At 40.7% G+C, this 18,776-nt stretch overlaps 1 protein-coding gene across 1 annotated transcript in view; it reads left to right on the top strand.

The window, feature by feature from the left end:
• LOC145344555 (ankyrin-2-like) overlaps nucleotides 1–18,776 on the top strand; it is an 831,416-nt gene that overhangs the window by 689,280 nt on the left and 123,360 nt on the right. The window contains exons 25-26 of the mRNA XM_080191753.1: nucleotides 1,026–1,098; nucleotides 18,521–18,665. Coding sequence (XP_080047879.1) covers nucleotides 1,026–1,098; nucleotides 18,521–18,665 — 218 coding nt within the window. The remainder of the gene's footprint in view (nucleotides 1–1,025; nucleotides 1,099–18,520; nucleotides 18,666–18,776) is intronic.

The raw sequence follows: 18,776 nt of genomic DNA, 5'->3' as shown, positions 1-18,776 counted from the left end.
ATATTCAATCTTGTGTGATGCACCATGGTGGTGAGCAAAGTAGTCCAGTGAAAAGAAATTATAGAGGAGTAACACTGCTGTTATATTCTGCACTTACTGATGTTCACTTGCTGTTGGACCTTATTCCAATGTAAATAAGAGGATGGATTATGGATTTTAAGATAAATAGCAAAACAAAATATAAATGTAAGGGATGAGCCACTTGATCACAAATAATTTAAAATACCTGACGGTGAATATTCATTCTGATGGATATGAGATTATCACTAAAGATTGACTTTTCTTCTCATTACTGTATGCTTTTCTTCTGACATCATATGTTAGGTAACATCTGATCTCCGTGTCTGCCTGTCAAACAATCCCACAAGTATTGAAATTCAATTGAATAAAATAATGAAATTGGCTGTGTACAGATTCAGGTTAATATAATTAGTATTGCAATTTGTTTAAATCAAATTGTAGCTCGGTCCCAGTGAAAGGAAGAATAACTTGAGAAACAGTAATTTTGAGATTGTATTTAGTATGATAAGCATCCTGACCCTGAGAGGCCATAAATCAGCCAAGACTGCAGCATGACTGACCACTGGGATTGCCTGAGCAAAGCAATGAGTTTCTATTGAAGTCCATTTGGAACTGAGCCTCCATCTACCCAAAATATATTTTGTGACATCTGAGGGAACAGGGCAAATCTCCATAGCAATCAGATTTTCATTGTTATTGGGATTGCTGTTATTGGATTTTCATTGTTATTGCAACTGGGGAAAAGTGGTTCAAGTTTCGTAGCAGATTTGTGAAGTGAAGAAAATCAAAAAACAAAGAAGCAGTTATCCCCTGAGTATACTGATAAGAATTATTTGTTAAATTATGAGTTGTGGCGCCTGATTGATGTAAGTGAGTTAGGCTGCACTTCAGCTGAACTTTCAAAATAGATACAGCATTAATGAAACTGAGGCTGTCAGGCTGGTATGTTGCCATCCAGTGGTTCTTCCTGCAAACAGTTAACATATTGTTGTATGTTATTACAGACTGTAACTGAAAAACACAAGCTCAATGTACCTGAGACAATGACTGAGATTTTGGATGTATCAGATGAAGAAGGTGAGGAATGTGTTTCTCTGTACAATACTATGAACAATGATATGAGCCATTGCCATATCAGAACTGTGATTATAATTCTCTTTCTTTGAAGTGATAATTATAATTTTTAAATGCAATACCATTTTAAAAAATCTAATCTCGAATCTTTAATATAAAGTGATGTTCATAACGATTAGAATGTTTTGTTTTTTATGCTCTAGAATGAGGATGAGAGATTGTAAACTATTATTAGATTTTTTTCATTGGTCATTTCATTTCTCATGCCCTTTGTTACATCTCTGATGCTTTTGCCAACGATATTTTGCTAGAAAAACTATGTTGAGTCAGTTTTCCTGCCATTTTTGTCAACTTTAAAGGTTATATAATTTTCATATTATTTTCATATTATCTAGCTGATAAACAATGAACAATGTTTCTGATAATAAAATAGTAGTAATGAAAGAAAGTTTCCAGAATCACATTTCATTTTGGTGCAAAAGCAGAGTCCAAGCTGGACGTGGCGTAAATTTCTCTGGTGGATCATTTATTACTGAGTTTGTGTAAAATTCCTTTGCACAGAATTGTCACGTAATTAAAGGTTGGTGGGTTCGTAGGTGTGTGGATCTCCATGTTACCAAGTATTAAAATGGATACATATTAACCATAAACTTAATTGTCCTGAAGTATCCTTCCGAGTAACTGCACAACCCATTGCCTGTTCCAATATGTTTCGAGGTTCAGTCTCTGCACTGATTTAGCTGATCTCAGCTGGGACAGCAATTAAGATGTCTCCTGATCATTGATTGCTGCAACAAAACATACATGGAAAAAAATTGTTATTCGGCTGACCTTGAAAGATGCCAGGCTGAAGTACATTATCAGTACCCATTGTATGAACTTGCATATAAAGAATAACCACTTGGGCAAGCACTTGAGGGTCGTTGATAGCATTGAAACAGTATACCTGCAGTATTAAGTTCCTTTAGGAGAAGCAGAGTAGAGGTGAAAAATTGGGAAGAAAATTTAATTGGAACCATACACATCATGTCCTCAAATGATCTGTATGTCACTATTTAAGAAAATTAGTGATCAGAATGCAGAAGCTCACTATAAACAATGTCAAAAGGTAGATACTGCTTGCTGTTTGTCTGAGGCAAAGTTGAGTATGGATTCAACAACAACAACTTGCATTATTGTGCACCGCTAATGTAGAAAATCATCTAAGGTGCTACTCGGAAGATTATCAACTTGACACCAACCCTCCTAAGGAGATTTTAGGGTAGATGAATACAAGCATGCCCAAACCTTACATTTTAAGAAGCATCTTAAGAGAGGAAAAATCAAAAAGAGATGAGGAAATTGATCTTTATGTCATCTTTGGCTACAAGTATAGTATCGGAAGATTGGAGGATAACAAATATTGTTCCCTTGTTCAAGAAGGGGAGTAGAGACCATCCTGGAAATTATAGACCAGTGAGCCTTACTTCTGTTGTGGGCAAAGTTTTGGAAAGGATTATAAGAAATAGGATTTATAATCATCTAGAGAGAAATAATTTGATTAGAGATAGTCAATACGGTTTTGTGAAGGGTAGGTCGTGCCTCACAAACCTTATTGAGATCTTTGAGAAGGTGACCAAAGAGGTAGATAAGGGTAAAGCAGTTGACGTGGTGTATATGGATTTCAGCAAAGCGTTTGATAAGGTTCCCCATGGTAAGCTACTACAGAAAATACAGATGCATGGGATTGAGGGTGATTTAGCAGTTTGGATTAAGAATTGGCTAGCTGACAAAAGACAGAGGGTGGTGGTTGATGGGAAATATTCAACCTGGAGTTCAGTTACTAGCGGTGTACCGCAGGGATCTGTTTTGGGGCCACTGCTGTTTGTCATTTTTATAAATGACCTAGATGAGGGTGTAGAAGGATGGGTTAGTAAATTTGCGGATGACACTAAAGTTGGAGGAGTTGTAGACAGTGAGGATGGATGTTACAGCTTGCAGAGGGACATAGGTAAGCTGCAGAGCTGGGCTGAGAGGTGGCAAATGGAGTTTAATGCGGAAAAGTGTGCTGAAGATGCTTGGACCCTCTACCCGCAAGCAGCATGATTGGTTCGATGAGAATGAGATACAGGCTCTACTTATTGAAAAGCACCGTCTTCATCGGGCCTGTCAGAACGACCCATCTTCAGCTGCCAAGAAAAATGCTTTTACCAGTGCAGACAGGACAGTCCAGAATAAACTGCATAAAATTCAGGATGCCTGGCTGAGCGCCAAGACAGATGAAATACAGGGATACGCTGACAAAAAGACTTGAAATGGTTCTATGAAGCCCTCAACACTCTCTACAGACCTCAATCTCTCGGGAGTTCCCCCCTCCTGAGTACAGATGGTACAACTCTCATTAGAGAGAAGGCTCAGATCCTGCAGAGATGGGCTGAACACTTTGAAGCCATTCTCAACCGACCGTCATCTATTAATGATAAGGCAATAGACAGGATTCCCCAGGTTGATATCAACAGCGCCATGGATGACCCACCGGTAGTAGCCGAAGTCACGAAAGCTGTCAGCCAGTTATCCAGTGGCAAAGCCCCAGGGGCAGATGCCATACCCGCAGAGACCTATAAAGCTGCTGGTCCTGCACTTACGAGAAGCTCACCGAGTTGTTCCAGTCCTTTTGGAAGCAAGGATCCTTTTCTCAGGAACTTAAAAATGCTTCCATTGTACATCTCTACGAGAGAAAGGGCAATCGGCAAGTATATGACAACCACCGAAGAATCTCACTGCTCTCCATCACAGGAAAAACCCTCACAAGAGTCCTGCTGAATCGTCTGGTCACTCATCTGGAGCTGGGTCTGCTTCCAGAGTCACAGTGTGGCTTCTGCAAAGGTCATGGGACTACTGACATGATTTTTGCTGCACGCCAACATCAGGAGAAGTGTCAGGAACAGAATTGTGAGCTCTACACAACCCTTGTTGACCTCGTGAAAGTCTTCAACACTAAGCCGACAAGGAAATTCATTCAGATGGTACGCCAGTTCCATGATGGCATGATGGCCAGAGTACTGGATGGTGGAGAATCCTCTGAGGCATTCCCAGTCACCAATGGTGTCAAACAGGGCTGTGTGCTTGCACCCACGCTGTTCAGCGTGATGTTTACCACCATATTGATGATGCCTTCCAGGACAGTGTTGCTGAAATCAGCCTCAAGTACAGAGTGGATGGAAAGCTCTTCAACCTGAGGAGACTTCAAGCTATTACCAAAGTGAAAGAGACTGTTCTGAGAGATTTCCTCTTTGCCAATGACTGCACCATGTATGCTGGCTCTGAGCCAGAGATGTAAGTCAGTATGGACAAATTTTCCTTGGCTTGTGACAACTTTGGACTCACCATAAACATTAAAAAGACTGAATCATGCACCAACCTGCTCCCCGTGCAGCGTACTCAGAACCCATAATCACAATCGAAGAGCAGAAACAGGCAGTGGACCAGTTCACTTATCTTGGTAGCACCTTCTCCCAAGCAGTGACTATTGATACAGAAGTTAACGGCAGAATAGCAAAGGCAAGTTCTGCTTTCGGTAGACTGCGCTCCACTATATGGGAGCATTGAGGAATCAGCCCAGCAACAAAACTGAAGGTCTACAGCGCTGCAGTATTCACTACCCTCCTATATGCCTGTGGAACGTGGACTGTGTATCGAAGGCATGCAAGACAGCTCAATCATTTCCGCATGACTTATCTTCGCAGAATATAACGCATCTGATGGCAAGACAAAGTACCAGACACTGAAGTTCTCTCTAGAGCAAATCTACCATCAGTCCACATACTGCTGGTGAGAGCGCAGACCCGGTGGGCAGGTCATGTCATCCATATGTGAGACAAGCGCATACCCAAGCAGCTCCTTTTTGGGGAACTCTCTGCTGGAAGACGCTTGCATAGAGGGCAGAAGAAACGTTTCAAAGACACACTCAAGGCCTCCCTGAAATTGCTTGAGATTGATACGACCACCTGGGAAACGCTGGCACAAAACCGCCCTACCTGGCGCTGCCTCATCCATAAAGGCTGTCAAACTCATGAAGCAAGGTGTATTGCTGAAGCACAATTTAAGTGCGAGCTGTGCAAGTCCAGAGCCACCAGCGCAACAACGACAGTATTTACACGAGTCTGTCCAATATGTGCCAGGACATTCCGTGTCTGAATTGGCCTGATCAGTCATCTTTGGACACACCGCAACCAGCCTGAAAATGACTAATGGTGTCGAGGTCCTCATCGATGACGATGGACGAACAACATATACATGATTTGGTGTGAGTTATGAAATGGGCAACAGAGCTTTGGATGACTTCAAGTTTATAGAGGGCAGAATGTGAGACGCCAATTGTGATTGCATTGGAATACTAAGTCTAGAGGTAACAAAAGCATGGATGAAAGTTTCAGTAACAGGTGAGTTGAGATAAAGGTGGTGTCAGGTAACATTATGGAGATTAAAATAGATAGACTTAGTGATGGATTGGGTCTATAGTTGGCAGCTCATCTCAACATCAGTTGTCAGTTCTAACATGTCTATCCTCCACATTTTTTTGAAAATTACCATCCAATCAAAAGATGAAAAAAAGTTAGTGCTCATGGTATTCATGTTTCTGAATGTTTTGTTCAGTCCTGAAATGGATCTCTGTATGCCATCAAAAGCTTGCTATTTCCATGCAATCATAAAAGTATTTTGTGGTGTCAAAGAAAATCAATAAAGAACCTCTGTTACCTTTATACACCTGGTAGAGAATTGTTCTATGTATGCTGCAGTTTCACAGCAGGATCTTGATCTTGATAGTTGTTGTTTTCTGGTATGCAGGATAGAGGAAAACAAAATGTTAGATTTATGCTTTATTATTAATGGAGGGAGAAGAGAAACAGGGTAGCTGTTCATTTTCACCATGTGGCTGGTAATTTAGCAGAACAATTGCATAACCATTATAAAATCCAGCTGATTTTTATTGCAGTGATTTAAGTGATTGACAATCAGTCAACTTTGATAAAGCGTAGGCAATCTGCTGTAACAGATTATTACCAAAGTAAGTGAAGATAAAATTATGCCTTGTTATCTTAACTGTTGGTAATGTCGAACTCACTGTTTGAAAATACCAAAAAATAGGTTATTGCTAAAAAGGGAGGCATCTGTCAACTCTCCATCATGCACTCATCAGTAAAATTCAGAAGAGCACCAATGTAAGAGAAACGCGTTTATACTATATGAGAAGACAGTGCTGATCGGTTGGCAAGTAGACTGTGATTGGTAGAGGTATTGCTATGAATACTGCATCAGTTGCTGGTGACTGATAGTTAATTGCCAAGCAGGGAGTTGACAGGTAGCTTGACTTTGGTCAAGGCATTGCCCTTAAGAATGAACCAGTGAATGGATTATTTAGTGTAGCAACATGGGTGGTATTGGCCACTACAATGATGCTGCCCTCAAGTCAAAAGGACATCCTGCCAATCACACAAATGAGTAATAAGCTGTATGAATTTCATTGCTAGTGTGATGCTAGGTATGTAGGCCATATGTTCAAAGACTAGCAGACTATATTAAACAGCATGTTCCTTCTGCTATTTGCAACAGGCAAGGTGCAGACTGTACAAAATCTGTCTGTGCTTGCAAACCTCAAAACAAGAAGTGTCCAACATTACATGTGATTCTAAGATTGAACACCATTTGCTGAATAATATACAGTGTGCTAAGAATTATGGACCAGTATGGTACATTTGTATATGCTGCAAGATCTACATATATTAATACACAGAGCCCAGTTCTTTGCAGAAAGAAAGACTATGTACGCATATTGCACTTGTTTCAACTAAACAAAATAAGGGAAAATCATTCACTGAAAATTCACACAACAGAACCCTTCTGCAGGGATTTTTTGGCTGTACTTCTGGCTGGCAGGGAGAGCCTTGATGCCTGCCAGGAACAGTAGAAGAATGAAAAATTAATTCAGACTAGTTAAAGATCTGTTCTGTTGGTGCCTGTTCTTCTATAGTGCATTTGACCAGGCTGTTAATCAGCTTCCCATCATATTAGAAAACTGTTGGCTGACTGGAAATCAAGGCAGCCTGCTAATCTTACCCATAACAAAGCTCATTACTTCATGGGGATGAGTGGCCTTTTTGAGTCCTGAAACATGCTCCCACTAAAATGACCACTGATGGGAAAAGCGTCCCGAGACTGACACACTGGTCAGTGCTGGTATTTTTGGCCTCCCATCCCTTCAATTCCTGATATTGGGCAGGAGCCTGAATATGCAGCCCATAAGCTTCCCAAATGTTGCACTCTTCTTCAAAAAAGGTTATAAGGATGGTGCCAGCAAAACAGATCAATCAGTTTAATTTCAGTAGTAGGTAAGCTTCTAGAAATAATTATTTGGAATATAATTAGTAATCACATGGAAAAGTCTGGGTTGATTCGGAAGAGTCAACATGGATTTCAAAAGGGTCATCATGTTTAACTAACTTGCTGGGGATTTTGAGAAAGTAATAGCAAAGGTCGATGAGGGTAATGCTATTGATATGTGTAATTTGACTTTCAGAAGGCATTTGATACAGCGCAATACACAAACTTGTGAGAAATGTCACATCTCATGGAATAAAAGAGACAGTAGCAACGTGGATACAAATTGGCTGAATAATAGAAGGCAGGGAGTAATAGTCAGCAGATATTTTTCTGACCAGAGGAAGATTTGTAGTGTTCTCCCCAGTATTGTACTATTAGTGTTGGGACTCTTGCTTTTCTTGATATCTATGAATGATCTAGATCTTGGTGTACAGGGGACAATTTCAAGTTTTGCAGTTGATTAAGAAAACTTGAAAGTATTAAAAACTTTGAGGAGCAATGTGCAGAACTTCAAAAGGTCCCAGACAAGTTGTGGAGTGTTCTGATAGGTAGGGCTGAAATTCAGTGCAGAGAATGTGAAGTCTTGCATTTTGATAGGAAGAACATGGGGAAAAAATATAAATTAATTAAACACCAAGATTGGGGGAAAGGCAAATTGTGCGGAGGGTGTGGAGAGTCTGCAGAAGGATCTAGATAGGCTGGGCGAATGGGCCAGGAAATGGCAAATGGAATTTAATGTTGGCAAGTGTGAGGTGGTCCACTTTGGTAGGAAGAATGGTAGGAAGGACTATTACTTACGTGGCGAAAAACTGCAGCAGGCGACGGTGCAGAGGGACCTCGGGGTCCTTGTGCATGAGTCGCAAAAACCCAGCCTGCAGGTGCAGCAGGTGGTCAGGAAGGCGAATGGGATGCTGGCCTTCATAGCGAGGGGGATTGAATATAAAAGTAGGGAGGTCTTGCTGCAGCTGTATAGGGCATTGGTGAGGCCGCAGCTGGAGTACTGTGTGCAGTTTTGGGCGCCACACCTGCGCAAGGATATTTTGGCCTTGGAGGGAGTGCAGAGGAGGTTTACTAGGATGATACCGGAGTTGAGGGGGTTGAGCTATGAGGAGAGGCTGAATAAACTAGGCTTGTACTCGTTAGAGTTTAGAAGAATGAGGGGAGATCTCATTGAGACGTATAAGATGATGAATGGGATGGATAGGATAGAGGTGGAGAGACTCTTCCCGCTCAAAAAAGACAGTAGGACTAGGGGGCACAGCCTCAAGATAAAGGGGGGGCGGTTTAGAACGGAGTTGAGGAGGAACTTCTTCACTCAAAGGGTGGTGAATATCTGGAATTCTCTGCCCGTTGAAGTGGTGGAGGCTGCCTCGCTAAATATTTTTAAGAAGCGGGTTGATGGGTTTTTGATAAGAGAGGGGATTAAGGGTTATGGGGAGAGGGCGGGAATGTGGAACTGAGCCACGACAGATCAGCCATGATCTTATTGAATGGCGGGGCAGGCTCGAAGGGCCAGATGGCCTACTCCTGCTCCTATTTCTTATGTTCTTATGTTCTTAAAATTCTAAAAGAAGTACAGGATCAGAGACTTGAATATATATCTTCCTGGATCATTGAAGATGGCAGGACAGGCAGGAGGAGTAGTTAATAAAGCATGTAGTATTCTGGGCTTTATTAATAGGGCAGAGAGTACAAAAGCAAAGGAGCGATGCTGTATTTATAGAAGACACTAGTTGGACCTCAACTGGAATATTATGCACAGTTCTATAGAAAGGATGTGAACGCATTAGAGAGTGCAGAAGAGGTGCACAAAAATGGCTCTAGGATGAGAAGTTTCAGTTATGGAGGTAAATTGGAGAGATGCCTAACATTCATGTACAGAACGATACTGATGTTGCAGCAAATGGAAGCTGATCTTCTAACCTGCCTCCGTTCCCACCTCAGGTGTACTTCAGGTGATAGCGTCCGTATTCTCTGCTGCCTCACAATCAAAATAGTATGGATTTTGACTGTGATACTTTAACTCAGTTGAATTTCTTATTTTTGAATGAGTTTCTTCCTATTAGGAAAGTTTTCAGTTTGGCCTGAATATACTGTTGATTTGTCCAAATTGAATTTTGTTTCAGTGTTTGAAATCTCATTATAGAATTTCCAGTTTTTATCACAATACTGTTTGGAATTAACCATTACGTTGTTATTCAGATGATGATTTGAGTAAATTCAGACAACAGGTCATCTCAATTTATCTCACGTAAAGAATTTGTTTTTGGGAAAAAGAAGATACATGAATATACTAATTTAAAAAAAAAACTATATTCAGTCCATTTGTTTTTTTTTCAATCAGTCAGTTTGTCTCTTCAAAACCCCATCTAACCAAGGTTTCAAGCTGTGTTCTTAATTAAAGAATCTGGTCAATATGATTTGGAAGTCTTAATTGTCACTATTGTGTTTGGAAATGTTTTCAAATTGGCACAAATGCATATCCAAACGTTTAATCCACTTGTGTGCCATTCCTGACTGCACTGATTATGGCATTAATCTGTTTACTTCACAAAATGATTCATTACTCACCCTGCTTTTTCCAATTCTTTACAACAGAGCTGCAGCTTTGCACTTTGTCAGCTGACAATAGTCCTGAAATGGGAAAATAGAACCATAACAAGGACTATGTAAACTTAAATGTTCAATAGACAGCCTTTTATCAATAATATCTTTGTCAAAGCTGACATTGTTAATTACTATTTAACCAATTTCTAGCCAGAGAAAATAAAGTGGAAGTTTGTGCAATCATTGAATGTTTGTAAATCTAAAATCTCTGCGGATATGTTATGATTTAACCATGTGGCTTCAGAGTCTAATTAGATAGTGTTTTTGGTTGATAAAGTAGCTGAGCAGCACTATTATTCTGAGCCATAATTTTCTGTTGCAGGGTGTCTAGCACTATGTGGTGTTAGTGAGACTTGCCAATGTTCATTCAGGTTTTTGGAATTTTTGCACAGCAAGTTGCTGAAATTGCAAGCTGAGGCTGTCACAATGAGTGAAATAAGCCATCAGAGAGAATAGGGCAAAGGATTGTGTATCTCCTTAACTTAAGGATGGTGAAATTAAGAGTATCCCAGACCACAAAGTAGAACCTCAATGTTCTGTCCAAGATAAATCGCATCAGCACTACACAGGTAATCCAAAATACTGCGCAACTGTCCAAGCACAGGTATGCTCTGGTATTAGAATTTGCAAATTATTTTGAATTGGTAATAACAGGTAGTTTTCAAAATCATTGTTAAGCACCTAATTTCAAAATTTCACCTATGGTAACAGAAGAGAAAAAAAGTATACTTGGGATGGGGTGGTGGGGGGCGGGGGTGATGTAAAATCTGTCCTTGCAGTAAAATGCAAGTTGAATACAACAAAAATCACAGATTTAATCCTCTTCATTGTCATCAAAGTATTTGAATTATATTCAGAGGAATTCAGAGACACATTCTCATGACATTTGCAGATGACAAAGTCCATTTGACCTCTTTTAGCTCAAACATCTAGGGGAAAAAGAACAAAGTCCCTTATTGAAGCATATAATTTGTGACTGTTTTGAAATCTGAAGATGCTTGAAGTGACACCATGGTGATAATTGGTGCTACTTTTTCATCATTATAACCTTTAATATCAGTAAGGGATTAGTAATTCTACTTCTTACCTGTGTTCAATTTCTGGTAAATCATTTATATTACCCTGGTGTCATTCAGAACCAACTTTACCCAGTGGATACTAAGGCAAAATCATTTGTCATTGACCAAAATTAAGCTCCTTGGAAATATTTTTAGTATGTGAACGTTGTCACATATATTCAGGTTCTTGTTGCTACTACTGTTGCAAATATTCAGATTAATGCATTGGTGTGCAATTTCACTGTTTGATTAGAGACTTAAATTGAGCCCATTGTGTATATGTTTTTATTACAGTACATTGCTTGCATTACAAGATTTGATTTTGTTCGATTCTGCATGATTAAACCTTCTCGTTTTTTTTCCTTTTACCTAACAATTCTAGGAGAAAACTTTTACTCTCAATCTTCTCAGAAATTAATTCACCTATACAGTATGTTGCATTTTTATTTGTTTGATTTGTTTCTTTCAAAGCTTTCTTAGATCTGGAGTCAATTGATAGTTTGGGCTTTAGTTATGGTAGTAATGCTGTGCTTTACCACTGCTGTCAATGCAATCTACTTCAGTTTACTCTCTATTTCATTAGATTATGGTGTGCTTTATAATGATTGAGACGTTTGTATTCAATCTTGCAAAATAATGACCAATGCAGTGATGCAGATTTCATGTAATGTTCTTAAATGCTAATGAATAGTGATAGAATACTTTAACCGGGGCCACAGTAATGATTTTAGATTATGAACTAAATTTCACTAATATCACATGTAAAGGTCGATTTTAAATAAAAGCAGTGCCGCAAATGGCTGATATCAAATCAGCATCGTTGTCCACACATTGCAATTTTTTCTTCCAATGGAAAGGATAATTGGGTGAGATGCATAATGGTCTTCAGTTCCACCACTATACTTTCCCTGCAACCACTGAAAGCTAAAATCAACCTTTTATAGATTCTAAGAATATTCCATGTGAAGCCCTAGGGCATCTCGCCTCCCTCACTTGCTCTGTAAAATTTAATGCCTATCAGCCTCATTAGGACTATTTGACTGCCATGCATAGCTGCCTCACAGGTACATCTTGACTCACTACTCAGTATTGTCCATCTTCACACAAGATAAGGTGGAGAACCTCCATGGCCTGGAAGGTAAAATCTTGATCATTCAATTTTCATGGAAATTTGCTAAGAAGTGCTTACACCAGCCCTCATGACCTCCAACTGAGGAGAATGAATATGGTCAACTTAAGATATGCTACCCCACCCAGCACAAATGTAGAAACCTCCATCCCACTCTGGCAGAGAAGAGCTCAATCAACATTCTGCTGTATGTTTTGATTCTGGCTATCCTTTAACCCTTCTGAGTTGGCATCCTGCAACTTAATAAAGGAATGACAAATCTAATAATTCCCCAACATCATCTTCCTTCGCCCTGCTAAAACAAACTTCTGTGCATCTGCAAATTGCTGCAATTGGTTGAGGAACTACAGACAGGCAAGAGGGAATCTGTCTGTGGTTCCTCATGGCCCATTAGAGACACTCCCTTCTTTACACTTTTAACCCTCCCCTTTGGTCTCTTGAATCCAGTCCCTCACCCACCTCATTGAAATTCCCAACTGCTGGACTTAGTTGAATTCCCCAGTGTGGCGAGGCTGCCTGTAGCTTCAGGAAAGGCCACCGCTCCTACCTGTTCTGCCCAAACTACAGTCAGATGGCTGGAAGTGCTCTAAGATGGGACCACCTGAGAAAGGTGTCTTGAGTTAAACAACTAATGCTGCTTCCAGTGTTAAATTGCTGAGGGAGGACCACTGGGATTGTGGACAGGCGGCTCCCACGGGGTGCAGAGGCGATTGCAGGGGGATGTGGTTCAGGGACCATAGTGTTCCCTAAAATCAAGTCCCTCAGCGAAGCACATATATGGGCATTTACTTATCAGAACAAGTAAATGCATGGCTTGGGAATAAAGTTGGGTTAACATCGAGGGATATTGACTCTTTACTGCAAGTCCATCTTCCAATCGCCCATTTGCTGTAGAGAGAGGGCAAAGAATCCCATTCAGCTCTTTTTTATACTCATTATTGATCAACCCACCAAATAAGAGTAATCTGGAGGCCTCATTTCCCAGTGAATTCACAGCTTCCCAAACCACAAAGAAGTTTCATCTTGCATCAAAAACCTTCATCCTAATTCACACAACTTGATAGGTATTTATGGGGTAAAACACCTTTTCATCACCTGTTGAACAAAATGCAGCTAAACGTTTGAGTTGAAAATGAAGTATTTTCAGTGATGACGAAATGGTGTTAAGCAGGGATTCATTTACCTTGATGCACTTTCAGACTCTCAGTACCTCCTTCCCTATTATATGTACACTTCTCAAGACATCGTTACTGATAGTCTGGTGATAATACCACTAGGCCAGTGCCTAGTGAAAGTGAAGTATGTTGCATGTCTCCATTTTATATCCTGCATTCTTGCTTTTAATTAATTTTATAAATATTAGGGATTTCCTGTGAAAACATACTGTTCTATCAACACTTGCTGTGGTCAATATTTACACTGTTGTATCTCCAAAGGCAGGTTGCACATATATAGCATGTTAATATATAATTATATACATATATAATGTTCCCTTTAACTTTGTCAGTGTTAAAATGGTAACAAAAATATTCCAATACCTGTCTGAAGTCTGCCAGATAGTATTGAAATAAAGGAGTGGTAATTAATCAATCTTGTCAAAAGCAAAAGTTGCTTTTTAAGTAAAATTGGTGCACTCTTTGAATCTACTGAATGTACAGAGTACAAGTCAAAGAACACTGGCTATAATTTACACCCAGCAGGTGGCTGAACATGGAAAATAAGCCATTTGATTTTTTGAGCAATTGAGAGACATCATGCCTGGTCATCAACTCTTATGCCAGTTTTCCACTACCCCTATATTCCTTGATGCTGTTAGTACCCAGAAATCTATCAGTTTCTGTGTTGAAGATATTCAATTAATGAGTTTCCACAACTCTCTGGGGTAGAAAAGTCCTGTGATTTGCCATCCTCTGGGTGAAGAAAATCTTTCCTACCTCTATTGTAAATGCCCTCTTAAGCACCTTTCATTTTTCAAAACTCTAGAGAATACAGTTCTACTTTCCTCAATTTCTCCTCTTAAGACAACCTTGCCACCCTGGGAATCAGTCTGGTGAATTTCCATTGCACTCCATCTATGGTAAATACATCCTTCCTTAGATAAGGAGTCCAAAACTGTGCACAATACTTCAGGCACAGTCACAGCAAGGCTCCATACAATGCTGCATCTGCGTGCTAGCTCTTAGTGACTCGTGAACAAGGTCATCCAGATCCCTTTGGATATCAACATTTCCCAACCTTCCACCATTTATTAAATATTCTGCCTTTCCATTTTTTCTACTGAAGTGAATAACTTCATACTTATTCAGATCATATTCCATTTGTCATGCTCTTGTTCATTCATTTAGCCTGTCCAATCCTCCTGAAGCCCCCTTGTCCCCTCCTCCTCAGTTCACATTCCCACCTAATTTTATGCCATCACATCTGGAAATATATTTGTCTTCACACCTAAATCATTTATATAGGTTGTGAACAGCTGCAATCCAACCACTGATCCTTGTGGTACTCCACTAGTAACAGTCTGCCGTTCTGAGAATGACCTGTTTATTCCTACTCTTTGCTTTCTGTCTGTTAATCAATTCTCAGTACGTAGCTGTTATTTTGTTTACCAATTTGTTGTGTGGGATCCACCCCCTCCCACCATCTCTCTCTCTCTCTCTCCACACCACCACCCCCCAAGTGGTGAGAATTAGGGAACACACTGTGGTACCACTGGCAGCTCCTTGGAAGCAGCATCCTGGTTAAGCTACTGAAGCCAGAGAGCTGTTGTTCCTGTGATTGGGCTGGCAACATCAGGAGCCCACCCACAATCCTTAAGAGGTAGCACATGTGACCAATTTCAAGGCCAGATACTGGAAAATAGTTCTGCTGGCCTGGCTTCCAGCAAGTGCAGGCTTAGAACCCCCCCCCCCATTTAGTCAAGATGCTCATGAGAAAATCTTGCCCAAAGTTTCAGCTTGATCTTTAAGTTAAAAATGTAATAAGTTTTAAGCAAGTGGTGGGGTGGATCTGAGGGAGGGAGGTGTGGTGGTGGGGAGGGAAGACCAAAAATCAAGGTCTGTGATGGGTAGCAAACAGGAGAGATTAAATGACAGTGCTTGATGGTGAAAGGCCAAATGTCGCAATAAAGGGACAGGTAAAGAAAAACAAGAAGCAGTGTGAATGGCGAACTGTGCAGTTGCCATCTGAAGGCAAAACGAGAGAAAAACAAGAGAGTAAATCCAATAGCAGCCAATAAATGGGAAGAAAATATTGTCTGCGATTACAATCTGAAATTGTTGAACAGAATATTGAGTTGGAAGGATGTGAAGTGCCTACTTAAAAGGCGAGGTGCTGATTCTCTGCTAATATTAGCATTACAGCTGAAATAATGGTGGACATTTCCTCTTCCACTTATCCTGGATTTTGTCAAAAGTGTATTACCTATTTATTTACAATGCATTCCACTGTTGTGTTCTTCAGTTCAATTTACTTGTATATAAAATAATGGAAATAGTTTTGAAAAATCAAATTCAAACAATATATTTCAGAACAGTTTCTCTTCTTAAGAAGGAATAATTGGTATGATTACGTGCACAAAATGAATGTGTTTACAGCTGCATAACGAGTAGCGACAGGAGCAGTTCTTTTCCCCTTGGAAACAAATTGACGTGTTTTCTGGCTTGAATAAATCCACAAGATAAAAATCTGTTGAAATAGTTCTGAAAGGGTAATACAATGTTGTCTAATGAACAAATGTAGTACATGCGTATTGCTGTAATCAAACAATTTTTATCACTACATTGAGTAACTTAAACAGCTTTATTTCACAGATAATAATATCACTTGCACATAAATAAATATGAGTAATAAAGCTGTAACTGTATAATAATCACTTCCGTCCCTGAGCCTAATTTGTCCTTTGAGGGAGGTTTCTCCCTTTCACCAAACGAAATCATGGGGAGATTATTTTTAATCTCAAATGTACTTTGTCACATTTATTAAAATATACTGCACCAGATATAGAAAGCGTTTTTACTTAATAAACGAGTAGTAATTATGTAATGATATTTAATTCTTTCTTAGAATTGGCAAATATAAGTTAATAATGGTACAACTGTTTAGCAGAACTGTCTTGGCCAGAAAGTGCTAGATTCAATTCCCAGTCGATGCTAAATTAGCTAATCTGGTTGAAGATAATACTTTAAATGCTCGAAATCGCTAGGATTTTGACTAAGTGATGATGAAGGAACAGTGATATGATTCCAGATCAAGCTGTGTGGAAATGGAGATTATGCTGTTCCTATGCACCTGTTGTTCTGTCCTTTTAGCTGGTAGAGGTCATGAATTTGAAAGATGCTGGCTGGGATTCTCCCAAAAAAATTCAAAGTGTTGAATTCATGTGAAAACTGGAGTACATCAAACAATTTTTCAGTGGCAGTTTCAAAAAAAAAAATTCCCACACTCTGTGTACTGCAGTGTGCCTCGTCATGAATCATGCTGAAATTCAGTGGGTGCGGTGGGGGGAAGCCTATTCCCACCTGGGAGCCGGCAGCATAGCACTGAGCGGGACACTATGCATGTGCCAATCTGTCAGCTCTGAGATCAGCGCATGTGTAGTAGCCCTGAACTGCTGGCTGCCCAATTTTGCTGGCCAGCCTTGTGACCACTGCGATGCTGGCCCTCCACGCTCCTGATCGCTGGCCCCTTCTCTCTACCACTGATCACAAATGCAGAGTGACAGTGGGGCCCTGTCCCCTTTGCATTGCATCATGCCCGATGGGCAGTACCAAGGCGCTCCCTAGGCATTTACACTTTGCCCATTGGGCAGATCCAGGGAGCACAAGCTGGCGCTGCCAATGCCCATGGGGTGCCCGACCCTCTGAAGGGCACAGATTGCCACCCCCTTCATTCCAGCACAGTTGGGCTGTTAGCTCCCCAAAACTGCAGAGCTCCTGTAAACTTCACTGGAGTGAAGTACTCCTGGTGGATCTGGAGATTTCAGTTCCAGGCCCACTAATTCACATTGTAGGGAAATAACACCCTGCATAGGTATTAAAGCTCCTCATCAATTTCCGGTGCAGAGTTAACACCGCTGGAATTCGGGTGCTGGGAGACTCTATCAGGGTGTGATGCCCAGTGCTGATCCTGCGCGTTGGGTGTCGTTTGACTCTCCCAGCCTGCTGCACTAATTTTTTAGCACAGCGGGATGGTAAAATCGCCCTTGCTATTTAAGGATCTTTGGTGAGTTGCCGTGGTGTGTTGTGTAGATAGTACGTACTGCAATCATGATGCATGGTGGAGGGAGTGAAGGTTTAAATTGCTGAAAGGGGAGCTCATCAAGTGGACTGCTTTGTCAAGTGTCTCAAATGTTGTTGGAATTCCATACACCCAGGCAAGTGGAGAGTTTTGTCTGCAACTATAACTTGGGGATTGTGGAAAAGCTTGGGGGAGTCGGGAAGTGAGCCCTGCATTGCAAAACTCCCAATCTCTGAACTGCCATGTCAGCACAATGGTTATACCATCCCCCCAACACACGCCCTTCCACGCCCAATGCCCCTCCTCCCTCCCTCCCCCCCACACACTCTTTCACCTTCTAAACTCCTCCAGACTGTTACTAGTGTGAGATTGGACGGTGACAACATCATTGACTGTCAAGAGATGGTTGGTAGCCTCTCTGTTTTGGAGATGGTCACTGCTCAGTACTTTCTTGGCGTGAGTGTCACTTGCTAATTAACATGTGGAAATTGAAAGGACAAATAGGAGAAGAGTCACTGGTCCATCTAACCTCTCCCATATATACAGTTGTGATGCTGTATACAATGCACACACTCCCTTGTCACCCAGAGCCATGGAATCTCCTGGAAGGGGCAAAAGAACTAAATAAAAGCTCAGGTCAATTTGGGGAAATACATCTGGTAAATGCGGTGTCCTTGCTGTTACCAAGTATCTACTCCTGCTGCAAGGGCCTGTCTGCTCTTGACAAAAAATGGCTCAAATGTTCACTTGGTCAGATCCAGAACCAGTGCTCCTTGCATAAACAGGTTACTGTTGATTTCAGCCTACAATTTGACGATAAAGGAAGTTCCATCAAGTTTCTTCAATTGTAGTGCACTATTGTGTTGTAATCTATTGCAGCCACTGAGTTATTTTTATGCATTTTCTTTCAACCAAAAATTACAAGCAATTTGTGCTGTAATGCTGCTTGGCTGTGCGTGATTAGTTTCCAGCTTGTTTGTGTTTATTATGGAATCTTGTGCCTCTCCTGACTGATCAAGTATCTCTTGTTCCCAAGGAGACGATACAATGACAGGTGATGGAGGAGAGTACCTTAGACCAGAGGACTTGAAAGAACTTGGAGACGACTCTCTACCCAGCAGTCGCTACCTGGACAATATGATGTATAGAGGAATAGGACACCTTGGAGGGCGCTCAGACAGGTAAACGTGTTCAGTTTTTGCAAGCTTGATCTGCAAGCTGCTATAGCTGATGTTTAAAATGTAGTATTCTCATTGGCTAAGAGAAATTTCTGTCTCAATTATTTGTAGAAT

This window comes from Carcharhinus amblyrhynchos, chromosome 1, assembly GCF_965287045.1.
Source record: "Carcharhinus amblyrhynchos chromosome 1, sCarAmb.v2.hapA, whole genome shotgun sequence".
NCBI classification, from domain to species: Eukaryota; Metazoa; Chordata; class Chondrichthyes; order Carcharhiniformes; family Carcharhinidae; genus Carcharhinus; species Carcharhinus amblyrhynchos.
This window is presented reverse-complemented; position numbering and strand designations above follow the sequence as displayed.